General features: G+C 42.5%; 1 protein-coding gene across 1 annotated transcript in view; it reads left to right on the top strand.

Annotated features, from left to right (window-relative positions):
* LOC122800223 (protein NO VEIN-like) overlaps positions 1–22,693 on the top strand; it is a 1,589,974-nt gene that overhangs the window by 770,387 nt on the left and 796,894 nt on the right. Inside the window, exon 12 of the mRNA XM_044069716.1 lies at positions 15,430–15,630. Coding sequence (XP_043925651.1) covers positions 15,430–15,630 — 201 coding nt within the window. The remainder of the gene's footprint in view (positions 1–15,429; positions 15,631–22,693) is intronic.

Here is a 22,693-nt window from a genome sequence, read left to right as displayed (position 1 = left end):
AGCAGTTTACGAACTAGAGAGGTGGGTACTGGTTGTAATGTAAATAGAGGAGTAAATAGTTTTTTGTTGGACTTGCAGTTGATGTGGGGGAGTGGTTAGAGAGTGTATTGTCGTTTTGTTACCATTTATACTTTTGTTAGTGTGTAGAGAGAAATCATTATCAAGTTTTTGGATAGTATCAATAAAATGAGAATTGAAGGCTTGGACAATTTCTTGAGGGTCTTGGTCAGGAGATGGGGAGGGATTGTGTTTAGTCCCAGGATTTAGGAGAGAGGAAACAGAGTTCCAGAACAATTTGGTGTTATTTTGTTGGGTAGTGATTTTAGTGGAGAAAGCTTTTTTTTTTTTTTTTTTTTGTGTGTGTGTCATTGTTGACTTGCTTTTTGGCATTGTTACAGAGTTGTTTATATCCAAGTTCAAGTTGTGGGTTTCTACTCCTATGCCATTCCTTCCAGGCTTTATCCCTAGAGGTAAGTAACTGATTAGTTTAATCATGGGGCATAGTTAGGCTTTACTCTTTTGGTACGTGTAGGAGTAAAACTGTCTAGCATATCTAAAAAGACTTTATTGAAGTAGTTGACTGCTTCATCCAGTGGGAGAAATTTGGTAGGGACCAGGTGTGGGTTTTTAGAAAGGCTAAGAATAGTTGTTCATTGAAATGGGTAAGATTCATAGTTGTTGTTAGACAATGCAGTTTGTCTGCTTGAAGTTGTTTTTATGTGTATAGGCAGGAAGATAGTCACTAAAGGTATTAGGTAGGGTCCCTGCCTTGGTGAATTTTTGAGGGCGTGAGACGAGTATCCATTGTAGGGTTGATTCTTTGTTTTTTTTTTTACCTTATGGGTAGGGTTAGAGATGAGTTGAGTAAACCTGTGCAAGTTAATTTTATTTTACTGGGCAATCAGATATGTGAGTTTGCCAGTTTAAATTTGTGTCACCAAGAATGATGGTTTCATTGTATATATTGAGCGTGGTCCAGGATTGTAGATCTTCCAGAGTAGGTATGTTTTGACCTGGGAGAATAAAGTACAGCAATACATAACTGTTTTCTATTGTTGATGTGAAGGTTAACTAGCAGTAATTCCATATTTCCAAAATGTTGGTATAGGTTTATCATATGTTGTAACAGCTAAAGTGTCACTGTAGATTAATGTGACACCTCCACCTTTCTTATGTAGCCGGTTATTTTTACTTATATTATGTCCTGAGGGGATTATTTCAGTGTTGGGAATATGTGGTTTTAGTCAGGTCTCTGTGAGCGCTATAATTTCTGTGGAGTAGTGAGAGAGCCAGGCATGGAATTCAGTGGTTTTGTTACAGATGCTACATACGTTAATAGTAGTGAAACAGAGGCTCTTGGTACTAGAAAAAAGGTTTTGAGCAGAATGGTTGATTGGTCCAGGGTTGGGGGTGAATGTCACCACATAGAGAGAGGGCCTGGTAGTGGCATGTAATTATGGAGGGATGTTGATTAATGAAGAGAGGCTTATGGTGGGGTTTGCAAATTAATTTTAGCTTGATTATGATGACAAAGGATCTAATCTTTGTAAGGTGCCAAGTATGGAAGTTGAATAAAGAGGGTGAGATGTCAGATAAACTATTGGTATTAGTGTGGGGTGCAATGGGTGATGTGGAAAATGTTGAAGTTGGAGAGTGGAATGTAGTATGTAGGGAGGTGGTGTAGGACAGGAAAAGAAGAATGGAGGTAAGGGAGATTAAGGTAATACAAGATTTTGATGTATAGTACATGTTAGGAAAAAGTTGTGGCACTATAGTTAAGGAGAAGAATGAGGAAGATTCAGGAAGGGAAGATATTAACAAGGAAGATAATTAGGGTGGAATGAATGGGAGGATACTGGCATAGGTGTCTGGGTGTTGATTGGGGGGGGGGGTCAGACCAGAAAAGGTGCGTTTTGACCTGGGAGAATATAGAGTATTAATGTGGGAGTGGGTGGGAATGGGGGTAGGGTAGGGCTGTGGAGTGAGCCCAAGTGGAGCAAGGGTGAACGGAGGATGCAGAAACCTTGAAGTAGCTTACAACCACAGTAGAAACAATCAGTTAGTGTGCCTAAAGACAGTGGAGCAGTTAAGAGTAGGCAGTTCCTAGAGGAAAGAAAAACGCATGTAATAGCAACCTAACACATGCTGCTTTATTAGTTCTGTGTAGTTTTGCAGCTCTTGATATTAGCAGTTGCTAAAAAGAGAGAAGAATGGAGGGAGAAAATTCAGGGAAAAGGATAGGGGAGTCAAACGCTATTTGATTGAGTTAGCAAGTGTGCCACTAGTCAAATAAGCACTAAAGTGTTTCACTACCGAAACTTGCCTAGTACAGCAGGAAGGTTAGTGACACTAATAGTTTCCCTGCAGGTGAGATGAACGCTTGTATTTCTTGCCACGAGGAAGCTGCAAGAGGGGTGGGAGGTGCAGTTAAGCAGGGTTAGGCGGGTGTACTCACTGGAAATTGCCAACAGCAGCTATAAGAGGGAAAATGTTAGGACAGGTGCTTTAGGAGGGATGTAGGACAGAAGATATATGATCGCTAAGGACATGTGTCAGCGTAGTAATAGCAGAATTAGACAAGGTTGTTAATAAAAAGGGCTTTGAGGGAGTGAAGCAACAACAAAGATGGGGGGAGGGGGAGAAAAGAAAGGAGGCTGTAAGAGAAGGGAGAAAGAAGTACAGCAGATGTAGAACACAATATATAAAGTAAATCATTTTACAAAGTACAATCAGTAGACATTGGTCACTGTAAACCCTTTAAGGGAGTGTATACAAGTTTAAGAATAAAAATGCAACAGCACAGTACATATCAGTTAACTGAAGTAAAATTAGATGTTATGTGATCCTATCTCGCCTACATTCTGTATTCTGTACTGATGGGCTCGGAGCCGATCCCTCGGCTCCGACTCGGCACGCTATGCTATAGAGCGAAGCCTCTTATTGGCTGAGCTATTTTCTATCCCAGGATGCACCACCACTAATCCCCCAGATCTCGTTTGCCGCTTACAAGCTAGGACGTGGTCTCAAACTTGGCTGAGCTAAGTACTGTTTTCTTCAAAGTTTCCTGTCAAGAATTTTGCTATTCTTACCCCAAAAGCTGTTTTAACAGCTATTGTTGTTGTACGAGTGTGTTTTGCTAACTTTTGTTGAGAAAAATTGTGTTTTGGTTTAAGGGAAAGGTTTCCCGTTTAAGTTAGAGGGGCCTTCCCCTATTCTTTATCTAGTGTCTTTGTTTTTTTCAGGAGGTCAAGTACCTGTTTAAGTTAGAGGTTCTTGACCCTCATTTTCAGTATTTCTGTCTTTTTAAAAAAAAAACAAAAAAAAAAAAAAACAAAGTTGGTTTAAAGTTTTAGTTGTGGTAAAATCTCATCACTGAACAGCTACTTTAATTTTTTTAGTGCCTGTTAGTCAGTATGTCTAAAGAACATAGACCCTCTGGGTTTAAAAAGTGCGCGAGGTATGGTTACAAAATGTCTGTAACTGACGACCACTCGTGCGTATATTGTTTAGGCGCCAAGCACCTACAGGAGTTCTGTAGCCTGTGTCACGCCTTTTCTTCTAGAGTCCTCCAAGAGAGGAAGAATAAATTAATATTAAAAGGGCTGATTAAACCCTCCTTCGAGGAGGCCTTATCTTCCTCTTCCTCTCCTACCAAGAAGAAAAAAGCGTCGGCTCCGACCAGTCTGTCGGAACCGACTGCCAAGAAACCTAGGCAGGCTTCTCCATCGGCTCCACGGACTTCGGAGCCGAGGGCGGATTGGTCTGCCTCGATGCCTCCAGTCTCGACTCCTCTGGTTTCGGAGCCAAGGACTGGGGCATTAAGAGGCGAGTCACCTTCATCGGCACCGATTTTGGAGCCGATGAGGGTTGCCGGCTCAGACTCTTCCCCTTCGGCGCTGAAGCCCTCCTCGGCACCGAGGGAAATTGTTTTGAGATCTCCCTAGGAACCGATAGTAGTAGAGTCCATTTGGAGCCGGTCACCTAGTCCTATGGAGCCGATGGAGAAGTTGGTTCGGACCCGATTGGTGTCATCTAGATCCTCCAAGATGTCTGATTCGGACATCGACAGGGTGCTCCTAAGACTTTTCCAGTCTCCGGTGTTCCAAAAGTTAGTTTCGGCTCCAGCCCATTCGGCTTCGGAGCCGATGGTCCACCCTGTTGTTATGGTTCCTCCTCCAACAGCCCCGGCACCATTGGAGCCGGTGCTGGTGGAGCCGATGGAGGTTTTCGGGTCGGGCCCGACCCTTACTCCAACCCCGGCTTTGGAGTCAGAGTTCAGTACGCGGACCTCCTCTGTCGGCCCCGGGGGGGGACGCTTCGGAACTGATGTTTTCGGTCCCAAGCCTTCCCCTCGGTGCGTCGGCTGCGGGGGTACCGTCTACCGTTGTGGCCACGGAGGTGGGACCTTCCCAGGATTCTGGTGGTCCCGCCTTCAGGGCCATGAGGAGTGCATTAGCCAAATCTTCTTTGGCTACCTCCACGCTCTCTCCAGCACCTTCCCTGCATACGGAGACTGGGTCTTTGGCAGTTCCCCTGTCCTTAGACAGCGGAGCCCCGGGGCCTGAGGTCACCCCCTCTGGGGGTTCCCCCCCTCCTGGAGGTCCCTCTGAAGCCTCTTCGGAGGAACCCCCCAGGAAAATATCGTGCAAGAGGAAGCACGTTGACTCCCCCGATGAGTCTCTCACGTCAGACACTGATCTTGATGATGCAGAGGGGTCCCCGAAGTCGTCCTCAGATGATGTCTCCTTTGCAGACATCCTGGAAGCCCTTAAACAACGAGGCGGCTGGCAATCCAAACCCCCTTCTGCTGACGAGTCGGTGTTCCTTAAGGCCTTCGGGGCTCAGCCCTCTGCCTCCTGGGTGTCTCCGCCCTTTGACGAGCTCCTAGATTTGATCTGTCGAAGGACGTGGGAACACCCAGACTCTGTGGAACCGGTGCCTGCTCGTCCGAATAAGTTCTTGTCAGCACCCCCAGAAAAAGAGTTTTTGACGAAAGGTGTGGCTGTAGATGCCTTGGTGGTGGCATCTGCTACCCAGCAAGATGTAGCAGAGGCTTCGACGTCCATCCATCCTCCTAATAAGGAGTCTAGGAGCATGGATCGGTACGGTAAGCGCACCCTAAGTTCAGCGGCCTTTACTTTAAGGTCCCTGAACTATCTAACGCAATTCACCAGATTTCAGAGGGATCTGATTAAGGAGCTTTCAGATACCCTCTTGGGTAACTTGCCTGAGCAGCTGGCCCAGATGGTTGGCTCTCAGCTGGCTACGCTGTCATCCATATCAAACTCGTCCATGAGGCTCATTTCTTATGCGGCCGAAGGGGCGAGTAGAGCGGCGGGTACAGGCATTGCTCTACGGAGGCAAGCCTGGCTCCGCCTGTGTCATTTTGTGGAGGCCTTTAAGTCTTCCTTTGCCGACGCCCCCTTTGATGGGTCCTCTTTGTTTGGACCCAAGGTAAAGGACACATTGACCCGCTGCGAGCAAGAAGGTAAGACTTTGACTGCCGTAGGGGCACGATTTTCCACTCCCTTTCGGCCTTATCTCAAGGCTAAAAGAGGAGGGAAAATGTGGTTCCGTAGATCTCAGAAGTCTTATCCCTCGCAGCAGGACGATCCCCCTTCTAGAGGCAGAGGAGGGGGAAATTCTTCTGGAAGACGCCGTCCCAGAGGCGGCAGAGGCCCCCGCAACACTGGAGACCGCGAGTCCTTTCGTGGCTCTTCAGCCTTTCACACTCCCTGAGGGATTGCCCGACTGTGCAGGTCTGGAGCCAGTCGGGGGTCGTTTTTCGAGGCACCTAGAAGCCTGGGAAGGTATCACTCAGGACCGATGGGTGCTTCGAATTATCGCCGGAGGTTACGCCATCCCTTTTTCTCACTCCCCACCTCAGTCCAAAAAAAATCCCGGACCCGCCACCCAGTCAGCGGGAAATTGCAGCCTTAGAAGTTTCAAAGCTGCTTCAAAAAGGAGTCATCCAACTGGTCCCCGCAGACCAGATCGGATTAGGGACTTACTCAAGATTCTTTTTGGTGCCAAAAGACCGGGGACTTGAGGCCCATTTTGGATCTCAGTATTCTAAATCGTTCAGTCAAAAAGTCCAAGTTCCGAATGGTCACCCTACAATCCATTCTCCCACTGCTGGAGAAAGGTGTTTGGATGTGCTCCATAGATCTCAAGGACGCTTATTACCATATCAAGGTACATCAAGCGTCCAGGAGACATCTGCGCTGCTGCCTAGGAGACAGTCATTTTCAGTTCCGCGCGCTGCCCTTTGGTCTCACCACAGCCCCCCAGGGTGTTCACCAAATGTTTGGCAGTCGTGACTGCTCACCTGAGAAGTCTAGGATTCCAGGTGTTTCCGTATCTAGACGACTGGCTCCTGACTGCCACCTCCAAATATCTACTATTGCGGAGCCTACAAGCCACAATATCACTGGGCACTTCCCTTGGAATCACCTTCAGTTGGCCAAAGTCTGTGTTGCTGCCATCTCAACGCATAAGATTCATCGGAGCAGAGATGGACTCAAACCAAATGCGGGTCTATCTACCTACAGAAAGGATACAAACCATACAGGCTCAAGTTCGAGCCTTACTTCCCAGATCCAAGGCCCCAGTCAGAATGGTCCTGCAGCTATTGGGATCTATGTCCGCCACGGTTCTTCTAGTTCCCCTAGCAAGGTTGCGCATGAGAATTCTCCAGTGGCTTCTTTTAACACAGTGGTCCTTTCATGATCTCCCCCTCAGTCACCTCATATGGATCACGGAAACCTGCAAACGGGACCTTCGCTAGTGGCTGGTGCCCTCCAATCTGGATCAGGGATGACCCTTTGTTCCACCTCCTCCTGTGGCCACTTTGACTACTGACGCCTCCCAGATGGGGTGGGGGGGGCATTCCCTGGGCAGGTCAGTCCAAGGCAAATGGCATTCGGAAGAGACTCTGCTTCATATCAACATCTTAGAAATGGGGGCGGTGTTTCTGTCCCTACAAGCCCTTCACCATTACCTCCCTCAGGGCGTAATTGCCGTCCACTCCGACAACATGTCAGTAGTCTGGTACCTGAACAAGCAGGGAGGGACCAGATCATACCCCCTTTGCAGAGAGGCCATGAGAGTTTGGGAATGGGCAGTGTCGACCAAACGATTTCTAGTGGCGACTCATATTCCTGGCAAGTCCAATTTGATAGCCGACAGATTGAGCAGAACTATCCTCTCTCCGCACGAGTGGTCTCTGAACATTACGGTTGCAAATCAGATTTTCAGCAAATGGGGAATTCCTTGCTGCGACCTTTTCGCAACCCCGCTGAATGCGAAGTGCAAAATGTTCTTCTCCCTCACTCTGGCTCCAGGGGAGAGCCCTATGGACGCACTAGCCCATCCGTGGCCCACCGGCTTGCTATATGCTTTTCCCCCAGTTCCCCTCCTTCCCAGAGTGATCCAAAAGGCGTCTCACTTGGGGAGCAAAATGATCTTAGTTGCTCCTTACTGGCCTCGTCAGGTATGGTTCCCCTATCTTCGGAAATATGCTCTGGAAGGTCCATGGTTCCTGGATCAGATCCCAGACCTATTAGTTCATCAGTCGGGACTACTCCATCGGTCCCTACACACCTTGAAATTGACAGCTTGGCTCCTCCTCTTCCAACTATAGTCAGGAATCATACCTTAGACCCGGAAGTTGTACACATCTTATCTTCGGCCCACAAGTTTGCCACTAAGAAATTGTATTCTAGCAAATGGAAGAGATTTGCTATTTGAGCTCAACTCCGGTGTCTGGATCCCATCACTATTCCCGTATCAGAAGTCCTAAAATTTCTAACTTCCCTTTTCAATCAAGGCTCTTCAGTTTCTACCATCAAGGTTCAATTGGCAGCTATTTCCAATTTTCACGAGTCTATAAACCCACCTTTAATGAGCAACAGATTGTGTAAGACCTTCTTGAAAGGTGCTGCGCTTTTACGACCTCCAATTTCTCATCCTGCTCCTTCATGGGATCTCGATGTGGTGTTGCGTGCCTTAACTTCCTCCCCCTTCGAATCGGCAGCAACATGTGATTTAAAATTTCTATCGTGGAAAACTGCCTTTCTGGTTGCGATTACTTCTGCCAGAAGGGTTTCAGAGCTTCAAGCTTTGTCTGTAAAACCTCCGTACTTGGTTTTTCACAAAGATAGAGTATCTCTCAGGCCAAATCCATCCTGTGTCCCTAAGGTTTGTTCCAGTTTTTGCCTACAACAATCATTAGAACTTCCAGTCTTCTTTCCAAAGTACTCAAACAAAGCGGAATACATATACCACACATTAGATGTCCATAGGCAATTGCGTTTTTATTTAGATAGGACCAAACAAACAAGGAAAACAGATCAATTGTTTGTATCCTTTTCGGATAATAAATTGGGCAAAGCCGTCACAAAGGTCACTATTGCCAAATGGATCAGGGACTGTATTACTCAAGCTTATTCCTCTTCTAATGAAGAGCTTACGATCTCTGTCAAAGCTCATTCTACAAGAGCTATGGCTACTTCAATAGCATTCCATTCTAAGCTTGCCATTAGTGACATTTGTGCTGGGTACGTGGTCTTCCCCGCACACTTTCATTTCTCACTACAAATTGGATGTGGCATCTAGGGGACGAGCTTCATTTGGTTCCACAGTGCTCAGGAATGTTTTCCAGTGAGCCACCCAGGATTTAGGTGCTAGGGACGCTGTCCCATCAGTACAGAATGTAGGCGAGATAGGATCACATAACATCTTTTAGTTATGTACTTACCATAACTTTAGATGTTTGGGATCCATCTCGCCTACATTCCCAATAACCCACCCTCCTTCTCCCTTCCTTGGAGATCAGAGGATATCAGAAGGTCCGAATTCTGTTTCATCTTGAAACATCTGACAATGTTATATAAATAGGTGATGTATGTGTGCATGAATGCGGACAAACAAGATCTGGGGGATTAGTGGTGGTGCATCCTGGGATAGAAAATAGCTCAGCCAATAAGAGGCTTCACTCTATAGCATAGCGTGCCGAGTCGGAGCCGAGGGATCGGCTCCGAGCCCATCAGTACAGAATGTAGGCGAGATGGATCCCAAACATCTAAAGTTATGGTAAGTACATAACTAAAAGTTCTACAAACAAAGCAGCTTAAGTAGACATTCAGTAAGTAGAACACTGTATAGCAAGTAAAAAAACACCTTACAAAATGTATTCTATAGCAACTGCACTAATTTGCTTGTTATTGGTGACATTGATGAGAACCAATGTGTTTACCTGAAAGAATGATTTATTTTGCATTTCTTGACTGGGTAAATGAGCTGTGATTCAAGGACCGTTTTCAGTCACAACCCTTGTGGCAAAGTAATACAAGATACAGGCATTTTATTGCATAGACATTCTCATGAAATGTGATTCAGACAGCTTAAAACATACACATGCTCATGACCAGAAATGTAACAACCAAGAGTTGCATATACAAAGAAAACATGACAAAAGTACGTACTGAAGTTATAATGCAGTATTCTTACATAATTACAATATATACTTTACAAATGATGTGCATGAAATTAAATAAAATAAGTGTAGGGAAAAATCATGAAGAAGAACATTTGCTAGTTAATTTATTAAGAACAGGAGAACAAGTAGCTGTTGTGCAGAAGCTTCAGCACTGGCTGTATGGCCCTGTAGGCCGCCATTTACAGAGTAAATCATTGTACCATATGTGAATAAGTCTGTGTATTTGATTTTCTTCTCTTTGGAGAAGCTTAGTGCTTTGTGAAGAGAAGAAGGCTGTAACTGGAAGTCTATACTCTGGTCTGTGAAGTAGCACATTAATAGCAATAGAATGTTTGGCTTCAGCAGAGATTGGCGATTTTGTAGAATATTCTCAAGTGTTCAATAACTTTTTGTATTTCGGACTCAGTGTGGTTTTGAAAGGTGGTTGCTGATCAGAGATACCATTGTTCTTAAAATGTGGGAGAAGAGTGCCTGTTGGATTGGTTATTATGATATTTTGTAATATTATGGAGCTTACAGTGAGTTTTTAATAACATTACTGAGCAACTTTGAGCATTCACAGTAAATTTATTAATGTGAAGCCATTTCCAGAAAGATGAGAAATAATTTTGTAGTTCACTTTGTAGAGAGGCAAGATTGATGTGTGTAGTAGGTATGATATCAGCTCTGTAAAGCATGCAAAAGATATCTGGAAGTATGAAAGTACGATTGCTTAGGTAAATTATAAGCCACTAAACTACCTCTTGAGAAAGCAGTTTCAGCAAGTGTCTGCAGTAGTAATGAGTGATCGACAGAGCTGAAGACTAAAAATACAGAAAATAGCCCCTATAATTTCGCCTTGTTCTGTGTTGGAGTATATGTGGCTGTTGAGAGAGTAGATGGCTGTAATGGTTCTGTAAGTGAGGCAAAACTCATACTGTCTATTATTAAGAATGTGTGAGTTTGTGATATATTCTTGGATTTTATCTTAAGTAATATTTTCCAGAATCTTGGTGAGGGGATAGAGGTTTGGCTATACGTTAAAAATTCTTAGGTGGATGAGGGATTGGAGACTGAAGCCAGCAGAAATACAAGAGCATGTTTGAAACTGTGATAATATTTTAATTATGAGTGTTAAGTTGAATAAAAAAGTGTGGGGCTTATAGACAAGCTTGCTACCAAGTCTTGAATGTGTTTGAATGAATAATGTCAAAATATAGCGACTGGAACAATTGATTTTATCAAGGTGTATCTGCACTTTTATTGGCAATAACTTTGAAGAGGGAAGGTTAGTATTCAGTGGTCTTGTGTAGAGGGAGAGGAGTTGGAGAATGACTGGTTTTAGTAAGGATCTGTGGACAAAAGGGGATTGCAGATAGTATTTTAAATGTCTGTGATGAGTGAGAGAGAAAGCTTGTACCAGATATTTATAATGGCATCCTTGCAGATGAATTATGTCCCAGTTTCTCCCTTTGTCTCCAAACTTCCCACAATGAAGTGTTCAGTCCATATCCACCTCCGTCCCCTGTAATCACCTGTGAACAGGTACTTAAAGCTGCCTTTAGGACTAAAAGCACCAGTGGTATAGACCCAGAAAACATAGTGAGGCTGTTTCCTGGTTGATGTGAAACATCCCTTGTCAGATTTCCTTGATAAGTTACATATTAGAAGTCTGAAGAACAGCTGTATAAGTTCCTTTGTACAGAGAGGCCCCACTGTGGATTCTGGCAGTTAGACCTGTTTGCCTCACCAACATCAATTGCAGTATGATGGAATGTATCATCAACCTTGTAAGTAGGGGCATAAGGAGCCTGCAGTCCCTGTACCCCACTGAATTTGTTGATGTAATATGTAGAGCATGCTTGTTAAACCTGGTGCACTCAATTTACCTCAGTTTAGCTGAGGGTCTTGACACTATGTCCCACACCGGCATCATGGATAAATTGGTGAAACTTAGTACAAATCCTGTTTAGCCTGTTTGACTGATGGTCTGGCTCATTGATAAGACACCAGTCTATTAGAGGGGATGGCGCACTGTCCTCCAAGAGACTCGTTACCAGTGGCTTATCCCAGGGCTCTTTTCTGGGATAACTTCTGTTTGGCATCTGTTTAACCTGGTTGGTTAATATCTGGCTCACTGATAAGACATCAGTCTGTTAGAGGTAATAGCACACTATCCTCAAGATACTTGTTACCACTGGCTTGTCCCAAGGCTTGGTTCTGGGACAGCTTTTGTTTGACATCTACTTCTCTGAAATAATATCTGACATCAGAGTCCTCTAACTAAATTTACAGATAATTGCAAGCTTGGAGCCATCATCACCTCCCCTGAAGACACGTGGTCTAAAGGTGAAAGCCAAAAATGTAACTGTTTGGGAAACACGAATTTTGGCACACCTACCACATAGATGATCCTCTGCATAAGATAGATACTGTCATTAGAGACCTTTGTGGACAACAAACTCGCCTTTGTCTACCAAGTATCCGGTGTTAGTAAAGCATTCTTCAACCAAATGATTAGTAAGTTATCTTCTGTTAGTCAAAAGAGGCCATTATTTGTGTGTTGTCTGTCCCTCATTCAGGCCCATACAAGCATATACTGCACCCTTCAGCATGTACCACTCCAAGAACCTAAACTGACTTGAAAAGCACCAGCGGTTCTTTACTAAAAAATCCCGATTGTAAGCTCTCTGTATTACCCCAGTGCATCTAAAGTCCCCTTCTTCCTAAGCTGTTGCAAACTTCAACATAGTGATAAAAAGCCTTATGAGCAGGGGAGTGACTTGTTTTGGTGTACCACATTTAATTCCGCAATGTGTTTTGGGTTTCTAATGTCATGACGATAGTGAATCCCATTCCTAAGTCAGGATACTAAAGAGTTCATGAAATTAGTATTGTTTGATTCTTTGATATTAACCAAGAGTACTCTTCAGAGCACCTTAAATGTGGCCAGAATTACTTCTTTCTGTAATTCATATGGGGTTACATCTTTTTGTAGCATATTTAAGAACAGCTGTAAATCCTTTTTTACTATCGCTGTTGCTCTTACTACTATCGGAACTCCCTGTGAGTGAATCTCTTTTCCACAATACTCTTGTTTCTGCTTGCAGATCCTGGTATTTTAGGACTGTTTGTCTATACTTAAAACACTGTAATCTTTGTTTTCATGGACTACTATATCTGATTTTTTTTTTGAACAATTAGTAATGGGTTATCTCACATGATATAAACTTCGACATTTTCTGTAATGCCTTGTGGTTCCAGTGGGACTACAGTGGCTAGGTTTCTAAAGAATTAAATGGTCTAGTAGTAGCCTATGGACAGAGCTGTCTGCTCCCAGGAGGGGATATCTTAAGGAGAGAATTTTACTAGTAGAAGCTAGTGAGACTGCAAGCACTGACATTGTCTCCAAGCACTCACATGCCCTGGTACCTTGTTAGCAGGTACAGGGAAGTGGCAGGGCAGGCACCATTAATCACAAAAATCCCTAGCTGGTTGTCAAAAACAGGGGTTCCAAAATTATTTTAAAAAAATGCTGTCATCTTGTTTCAGGGTTTGTTAAAGTTTTCGAGATGAATCTTTGCAGTAGTAGTGGTAGCACTGCAGTCTGGAAAGTAGAGTAGGTTGTGCCAATCTGCACATGTACCCCTTTTCAGAAGTCATTCAGCCCATGCCTTTAATACACAGCTATTTAGTCATGTTTGGGAGATGGGGGTGCAAGTGAGTTGGTGATTTCATTATAATCACAGATGCCACTGTTATGATTTTCAAATTTCTGCTGTAATCTATAAGCTTTAGTAATGTTTAAATACATTGTTATATTAAATGCTTTGTCTTTGATAGTGCAGGATTTTCTCTGAGGTGTTTGGAGACTGTTTTGAACATCTAAATTCCTCTGCCTGTTTCTCTCTCGTCTTTGAAGTCATTGGATGTTACTGTTGTGGGTAGTGTAGATTTTTCAGTGTTAATTTAAAGAAACGTATAAGCAAATATGTGAAGCATCTGAAACAGTGAGCAGTTTTACCTTTATTTCACTTCAGAATTTTGTTCTGTCCATCTTTTAGGAGTTGTGTACTGTGCCTTAGACAGGTTTCCTAAGCATGAGTATTCCTGATGCAAACGTTTTGATGTGCTGCACTTCTGTAATTTTACTGGAGGGGCAGTGGGTTTGGAATTGGTATACTGTGTTAAGTGATTATGAAGGCATAAAAGTTTCTTACATGGAGTTCAGGTGTGGTGGGGGTGAGCTTAATTCCTCAGAAATCCATCCATCATCCACAACCTCTCTTTCCTATTTTTTAATTGGGGTCGAGATGAAACTTCAATAGTGACAATCTAGAGTCAAGGTTTACACTGCTGGGTGTCTAGCCTTGCCGCATTAGTTAATCCACATCACAGATTTGGACGTACACTCACAACTATGGGCAGTTTAGAATGTCCAGTATAGCTACTGCATGTCTTTGGAATGTGGGAGGAAACCAGAGCACTTGGAGGAAACCCACACGAACACAGGGTTGGAAATGCATACTGTGCACAGAAAGCACCCAAGCTGAGAATCGAACCAGGGAACCTGTTACTGTGAGGTGGTGACACTCTCCACTGTGCCACTGTTAATTCCCCAGAAGTGTATTTTTTTGTTTCTTTTTTGTATTTTTTTGTTTGTTATATATGATGTGTGGATGTATGTGTGCATTTTTGTGCACATATATTTCTCTGTTTTCACACTGTAGTGTCTATTTTTGGGTGCCGTATTTTTGATTGAAAATGAGTGTTACCAATTTACATTTTTTTGAGAGAGAAACATCAGTGGTGCAGCTGAACTAAGTCTATTTGTTTAAGAACAGCTGTCATGTAATTCTTTGTCTTTCACTTTCTTTGCATTTGTGTGACTGGAGAAATTAGTACATTTAAGTTCAGGGGTGATGGTGGACAGAGCCCCACATTAAGTAGATTTTTAAAATTGTAGGTAGTGTTATGATCACAAATGTAACTTTTTCCTTTGCAATTGGTTTGGTTTTAATGTTTTCTTTTGTTTCAGGTTTTATTCATTGATAAACATCTGCACAATGTTTTGTTTCATGCAGTTGTATTTGCGATGAATGGTCATACATTTTTATGCTTGTTTCTGTCTGTGTTTAGCAGTGCAGTATGCGTCTGTGTAATTTTGAGTTTGTATTTTAGAATTCATGATGTCATAATGCTTTTCTTTTTTTAAAATGCTATTTTTTTCTTAGTGAAAAACAGTGCAGACTTAGTTTGTTAAATATAGTTGTAATTAAGAGAAATCCCTCATTTTTTTGATGCTTGTTCTTAAACTGTAAGCGTTGCCTTTAAGTTATGGGCCATGAAGTTGAGAACACTTTTAATAGTAGACACTGAAGCAGGTAGGTGCATGTCACCTCACCGCCACCAAGAATGATGGCAAGCTATTTTATCTCCTGCTCCTCCACTTTTGCTGGTAGTAAGTATTTTGCTAAGAGAAAGTGATAGTCATCACTTGATATGTTCCCTACTGTTCTCGTTGTCTTTACTTGATAGAGTTAGGGAGTAATCATTTTCACCTGCTTATACTCTTGGTCTTGGAAGAAGCATGCCTTTTCTTCTGTGGCATGCTTAACTTTCATTCATTTGTAGAATTGGAAGTGTGTATGGATTGTCTTTTAGGTGGTAGTTTACTGTAAAACCAGGGATACACTGATCGCTGTTGAAAACAACTGACATGAAGAGAATGCAACAAACTGTTGAATTTTTGAACTTGGCTAATAACTTCATATTAAAGGTATCTCAGATGTCTGCAGTTTTAAGAAAAATCTACATCTTTATAAGGAGGCGGAATAGAATTTTGTGAAAAATGCTGATTTACTTTTTGGTAAAATTACATGGCTTCTGTGAAAGTAATAGTAGTGTAAAAGATTTGTGATGCTTGTAAACAAAATCTGTCTCCTTTCCAGGTTTTTCTAGAGCCATTTTCTCGGGTGGTTGGACAGGCTATTTCCAGGGAACTACTATTGCAAGCTTCTAAATCTTGTGATCGCTATCGTAATACTCTTCATGTTTTGGGAATTCAACTTGGAATAACGGAGTGGGTCAAAGACTTTCACACAGAACTTGAGCCACCAAAGCATCTTACTGTTAAAACAGAAACCAAGAAGGTTAGTATCTCAGAATACTAGGTTTTATTCTTATTTTTATTTTCTGGGGTACACCATGTTGTCACTTATAAGTTGTAAAAAATGGTTTGGTTTTGTCTCCTACCATTTTTTATAGCAGGCCCTTTTTTCTCCATCTGCTCAGTAAAGTACTACTTCCCCTGCATTCTTTTTTTCTTTGTTTTAAATAACTTTATTAAATTCTACTGTAAGTGTTAGTATAGCTCTACATGCATTAATAGAAAACAAAGCATGTAACTGTTTATATTGTTGTAATGCAATATACATGGAAAGTGGTAAGAAGAAAGCTTTTATTTACTCTAACATTACAAAACTGCTCAGTTTCTGCCTTCACTTCAACTTCTGTGCTTCTGCTGAACTTTATTCTTCATGAATTGCCCCTCCAAATTCCATTTTCTATGAAATTTGATCCTTCTCTTTAAGATCTGACCCCAGTTATTTTACCCCCTTTACAATATTCTTGTAGTATTCAGTACTTCAGTTATAGATGGTTTAGATTATGATTCCCATTTTCTAATTGCTTTTTTGGCAGGCAGTAGCATTAAACTTACTAAGGTCTTGTATTAGTTGGACAGTTCATGTCCTGTATCCCAGTTCAAAAGAAAAATGTCATTAGTTAAAGCTATTTGTTCTCTCCAACATTTCTGTCAAGCTACTCTGTAGACAATTTTAAGGTCTGCCGTTGCATTACATTCCCAAGATCATGTTCCCAGTTACCTCTGTCACACACCAAGTGTTTACTGTCTACCTGAGGGGGAAAAAAATCTCAAGTCTAAATACCTGTTCAAAAACTTATGCAAAAATCCTAAACCTTGTGGACCTTGTTAAACACCTGGGTGCCTTACAGACTTATTCTAGTTATTCATTTGTAAATTGCCTTTACATTCATTCTCTTTTTCTAATCTTTTCTGAACTCCTCTGATTGAATCTTAGTTATCATACAATATTTTATATCTCAAGTATCCATTCAAATCACACAGTCTAAACCACCTTGTTTTGCAGGGAGAATAAACTTATCCCACTGAACTCCTGCCCTCTTTTTCCCTCCCCATATTCTTTTAACTTTTTATTAACTAACCACAACTTCTCCTCTGGTTGATGAACATAAGTTTGACCTGTATATAAAACTGAAAGGACTAAAACATTTTTACCTTTTAAATCTTAATATTTATACCCATAAGCAAGATATTTAATTTTCTCACTTTTTATATCATCTTTTGTTTTGTCTCTTCCCATATATTTTTAGCTGCCATAACAGAGTAACTTTTAATTCATACAGTCGAGTACTTCATCTTACAAATAAGTATGGGTATTGATGAACCAATTCATGTGTGGTTACATAGTTTACTGCTATGGTCTTTGTTTTGTCTTCATTAATTTTATCCCCCAAAAAAACTTCAAAATGTTTTACAACACCAAAATTTAATTTTCCTGGCCTTATCAAGTACAAAATAGTAAAGTCTGCAAGTAAAGCTAACTTTCATTTTTCTCTGCAAATTTCTGTAAAGATAGCACAAATAACTGGGAAAGATGATAACCCTGCCTGGTTTCACTGTTCAAACAGCTTGTCAGAGGGGAATCCTCTCACCTTATTTCCTGCCCCCAACCTTTCATTTTATTCGGTCAGGGAATGCAAATGCTTCCTTTGCCCTACACACAAAATCTCAGTCGACTCTGTCAGGTGCTTCCAGACCCACCAACTTTAGCTGTATTTTTTTACATTCTGCTCCCGTGTGGTTCATCATTGTTATATTAATGTTGTGAAATGTTTGCCTCCCCTCTACAAAGCCTCATTGATTCATATCTTTCAAATTTGCCATTCTTTTAGCTAGTATAGGCATAAACAGTTAATCATGGCAACCAAACTTTGTTTCCTAGGCTCAAGCTCCTCCCCTATCCCATAATGCACCACTATCCCTGATGCCCTCGCATCTCGTTTGCTATGCTAAATAACAGACAATTTCTACAGGGCTCAGCTCTGTACTTCATATAAGTGAATTTGTCTAGTTTTTTCGAGAAGTCTTTTGGATTACCTTTTGGTCATTTCTTATTACCTGTCCTCTTCTATTGGGTAAATTTATCAAAAAAAAAATTATCTGTATTGTATAGTCTTTTTTGATTGGCAGTGTTAAGATTGATTGTTACTGTTTCTTTGTTGATGTTATAGTGCAGGTATTATTTTTCAGAACTTTATTGTCTTAATTGTTTTTTTGTTTTTTTTTTCAGGGCTAGTTTTTGGTAGTGAGCACTTTTTCTCTTTTCTTAGTGTGCGTAATGCATCCTTACAGTATGATGGATAAGGCTTCAGGCTTTAAGAAATGCTTCCACTGCAGGATCCACACAATAAGTATGTTTTTTGGCTTGGGCTGTGCCCATCTAGATGAAGATTGTAGCATCTATTTGTCCTTTGGTCCAAGGCCACTGTCAGATCACAGTTCAAATATAGTTTTTAAGGGCCTTCTCCCTGCCCAAGTGGTGGAATTGGCTATTTCTGTTTCATGGTCACCTATTTTCCAAGGTAGTGGTTGCAAAGACCAAGAAGGAGAGACCTAAAGAAAAGGGCAGGGATAGAGATCCCTCTAAAGATGGGTGCAAAGAAATCCTGACTAGGTCTCAAGGCACTGATCTTCTAGATTGCCCTCAGCAGTTTCTTTTAGGTCATTGTGGTCTGAGCCTATAAAAAGCAGATGTTGACAGGGTGATGAGGACTTTTTTGAAGTCACAGATGCATTTGGGGATTCTTCACCCAGCCCCCACTGTGGGTGTGGCAAGATCTTGCCCTTCCGCTCCTGTGGTCATTTCTCCTTCTCTGGTCCAATTGGCACAGATCCCTTGACCTTAGATCAGAGCATTTCCCCTGTGCTTTCTCTGCCAGAGCCAGTGATCTGCTTCAGCCTCTGCATTCCAGGTGTTTACGATTCTCTCCCAGTTGAGAGTAGATGCAGGCCATTCACTGTGGGTCCAGCCTGAGCACCTACCTTTTCTGATCTTCAGTACTGCATCATATGCCCTGGGACAGCCAGAAGTAATCAGTCTCATCCACTCAAGTCATTGTTTCCTTTGTCACTTCCAGTTCTCCATCAGCCCCCCCCCCTGCACCCCATGTGGATGAGCATTGGAAACAAATAGAAGAGGAGGTATTTAGACCCCCCCCCCTGCAGTCTTTCACCACTGAAACCGATCTTGACAAAGGGGAAGGGTCCCCCAGATTTGTTCTGGAAGACTTCTCCATTTGAAGAGCTCCTTTAGTTACTGAGACAGAGAGAAGGGATTTCCACTGATGCTTCTTCCCAAGAGGAGTTGGTGTTCCTCGGGGCTTTTGTTTTGGGCACATCGGTGACCTGGGTGGTTCCCCTGGCAGACAGACTAGTCTACCTAGTATCCCAGTGGGCTTATAAAGAACTGGATGTGGTAGAACCAGTCTTTCACAAGTTGGACACAGTGTTGGTATCTTCTAAGGACAGGGCACATTGGAGTAAGAGGCCTGCCTTTGTGGTGGCAGCAGCCACTAGGAAGGAATTGTCTGAGGAGAGTGCTACTATCCATCCCTTTAATGGAGAGTCCAGGGCTTTAGACAGATGTGGGAAATGTGTTGATACTTCAGGTACTTTTGCCTTGTGTGTACTGAACACCATAGCTCATTTAACCAGACTACAGAGATATTTGACTAAGGAGCTATTGGAATCATTTATGGGTCTGATGACCATGGAATAATCCCATAAAGCTCTAAAATTTCAGTTGGCGTCCATAAATCTCTTATCTAAGTCAGTAGATGGCATGGCCAGACCAGCCAATACAGGCCTTACTATTCACTGCCATGCTTAGATGTGATTGTTGTGGCTTTGGGGAAACTTCAAGGTATTCTCTTTGAACTCCCTGTTATATGGGTTAACCTTATTTAGACTAACGGGAAAGATGGCCAGCACTCAGTCAGCAAAAATAGCCTTTTTTATTCTTCTCTTTCAAAATACCAAATAGTTTTGACAAGAAAAGGAATTCATCAATGTGATGGCAAAGAATACACTAAAGAATTCAATAAGTGAACCAATAATTAAGCTCCACCCCTTCCAGTGAATTAATTATAACACTTCATTTAATCCAGGTGAAAACAGTGCCTCCAATCTCACTACCCAAGATTTCTTTTTGCTGTTTAATATACCATGCCAGCGTAACTTATTACATTTAGTAAGGCTAATTCTATCAGTAACAGTAAAGCTGAATACAGCTGAAGGATGTTTCTCTGTATGTTTATACACTGCATTAAAAGAACGACAATTTCTAATGTCACTCATGTTCATAAATACGAGATCTGATGTCAGTCTTCATTCATTCATGACAGATGGGTTTTGGTTCTGTCCTTGGAACCGACTAGGCCAATATAACAAGCTCGTGCCAGCCAGAATCTCCTGAGCTAAGGTTACCCATAGTGCCCCTCTTCTCATCTCATCTGATCTCGTTTGCTGCGTAGAGTTTCAAAATGTGTCAGGGCTGTTCTCAAGCCAAGTGTTACATTTTTTCAAATATTTTGCTTCTATTTTTTCTCTTAAATCTCTGAATTGTTAGTCATTTTTATAGTGATATAGTCCCTTTACTGTATGGGTGCTTTCTTCTCCTAATTACCTTGTTACCTTATTGGTATTTCTTTGTACTGTTGCTGGTACAGCCCCCTCCCTTCCCCTCACCTCTTGGTAATCTTAATACCATTGTTGGTATTTTTCCTTCCTTTCTTTTACCTTCTTGGGTATACCTTCACTACCATTGTTAGTAATATAAAAAAAAAAAAAAAAAACTTTGTGTGCGTCTTGACAGGATTTCTTACTGTTCATATTGCTATTACTGTAGTATTTGTTTGTTGCTCTTATTGCTGTTACCTTAGTATTGGTTGACAATGGCTGACAAGAAAAGGTACCAGTGGTTTTAAACAGTGTGACTCTTGTAGCAGGAAGATGCCAAATTCCGATGGGCATCTCTCCTGCGTATACTGTTTACGAGTACCACACTTGCAAATTCAACCTCCATGTGAGCTCTGTAAGGGCTTTAGTGCCCACACCTTAGCATAAACATAAGCTAATTTTAAAGGGTCTGCTAAAAAACCCTTTCTCCGAGGCTTTATCTGAGGCGGAGGTATCAATCCCTCCTAAGAAAGAGACAAAGAAAAGGAGTCATTCAGTTCCAAAGTCGTCTCAGCCACAAGAACCAAAAATTTCTAAGACCAAGGTTCATACTGAACGTAAGACTAAACTTGCCAAACTGACACCATTTATCTCAGCACTGGAGCTTATATCCCCCTTCACGGTGCCATCTTTGACTATGGAACCGACTGCAACAGTTGCCATGATGCTGACCCCTTCCATGGTACCGCAGACCCTCTTGGCACCAATAATAGTCTCTCCCTTAAAATTGCCCCCCCCCCCCCCCAAATCATAACTTTCAGGTCATTTGACCTTGGTGCCAAAGGTAGAGACACTAGCCAGGACCCGATACTCCTTGTCCATTGACCCCTTTGTTGGACAACAGCTTAGTTCATTTCTTGACCAACCAGAATGTCCATCGGGGATGTCAACTTGTTCCACCAGGAGAGTTTTGGACCTTGATATAGTAAGACTTGTGGACCAGCTCCTAGCAGCCAGAGGCATCCCAACTCCATCCAGGACCTCGCTCCCACCCGGAGCAGAGGGTTTTTCTCCACAGACTCCAACCTATATTCCTCCTTGGATCCCTCACTGCTGATGCTGCTCTTGGTGCCAGCTTCTTCAGTTCTACTGGTGGATCTTACTGTGGTTCCAGAACCGACCCTGTGGACCACGGCTCAGTTAGAGCAGACTCGCCAATGTAACTGGTCTGTCAGTGCCGTGATTCCTAGGATGGCACCGATTTATTTTTTTCCTATGGCGCCATCTACAGTTCTCATTGCTTTGGCAGCCCCAAGTCCTCTCGCTTCTCCTTCCCTGGAGGTGGCCTCGTTCAAGCAGGGTGTGACCCCAGTTCCGGGCTCCCATCACTGTTCAGGCAGGCCTGCCTTCCAGGTTATGGAGAAGGCACTCACCTCAGCAGGCTCAAAGTTGGCTCCTTCGGCACATGAATATATATATATATATATATATATATATGTGTGTATATATATATATATATATATATATATATATATATATATATATGTATGTGTATATATATATATATATATATATATATATATATATATATATATATATATATATATATATATATATAATATAATATGCATGTCCTCTGGATCGCAGCTGACACAGTCCACTACACTGGGGCAACGGGCACGGGAGCAGCAAGATACCCTACTGCAGGGTACCCTCTCTTTGGGGCCCTCTTCAGACATTCCCCCTGATGAGCCACCCAGTAAGAGATTGTGCAAGAGGAAGCACGTTGATTCACCTGAGGAATCTGTCACTGAAGGAAAAGATTATGATGAGGGGGAAGGGTCCCCACGGTTGCCCCCCTGAAGATGTCTTCTTTGGAGACATACTAGAGATATTGAAGCAGATGGGTGACTAAGTCCTCCAACCCTTCCTTGGAGGAGTCTGTATTCTTGCAAGCTTTCCGTGCCTGGCCCTCTACTTCCTGGGTGACCCCATCTGCAGATGAGTTGGTCAAGCTCATCCTGCACCACATTTGGAAGACCCCTGATGCCGTTGATCCAATTCCCCAGAGACCAGACAAAATTACCCCCCTCCCCTGAGGGTCACCCCCACTGGTCCAAAGGCTTGTCATTCGATGCTATGGTGGTGGCGGCCACAAAGAAAGAGCTCGCAGCAGAGAGTCCTGCTGTTCATCCCCAGAGAGTCTTGGACTTTGGGTAGATTAGGGAAGCAGGTTTACGCTTCAATGACCTTTGCCATATATTGACTGAATTATTTGGCACACTGTACCCGTCTTCAAAGGGACCTGATCACAGAACTTTCAGTGACCCTAGCAGAACAGTGTCTGATGAGGTATGCTACAAAGTTTCCTCACAGCTTGCTACCCTGGAGTCACTATCTAATTCATCCATGCGGATGATTGCACATACAAC

Source organism: Protopterus annectens, chromosome 4.part0 (assembly GCF_019279795.1).
Source record: "Protopterus annectens isolate FY-2018-M chromosome 4.part0, PAN1.0, whole genome shotgun sequence".
Taxonomy (NCBI): domain Eukaryota; kingdom Metazoa; phylum Chordata; order Ceratodontiformes; family Protopteridae; genus Protopterus; species Protopterus annectens.
Note: the sequence above shows the minus strand (reverse complement) of the source record. Positions and strands in the feature narration are given on the sequence as shown.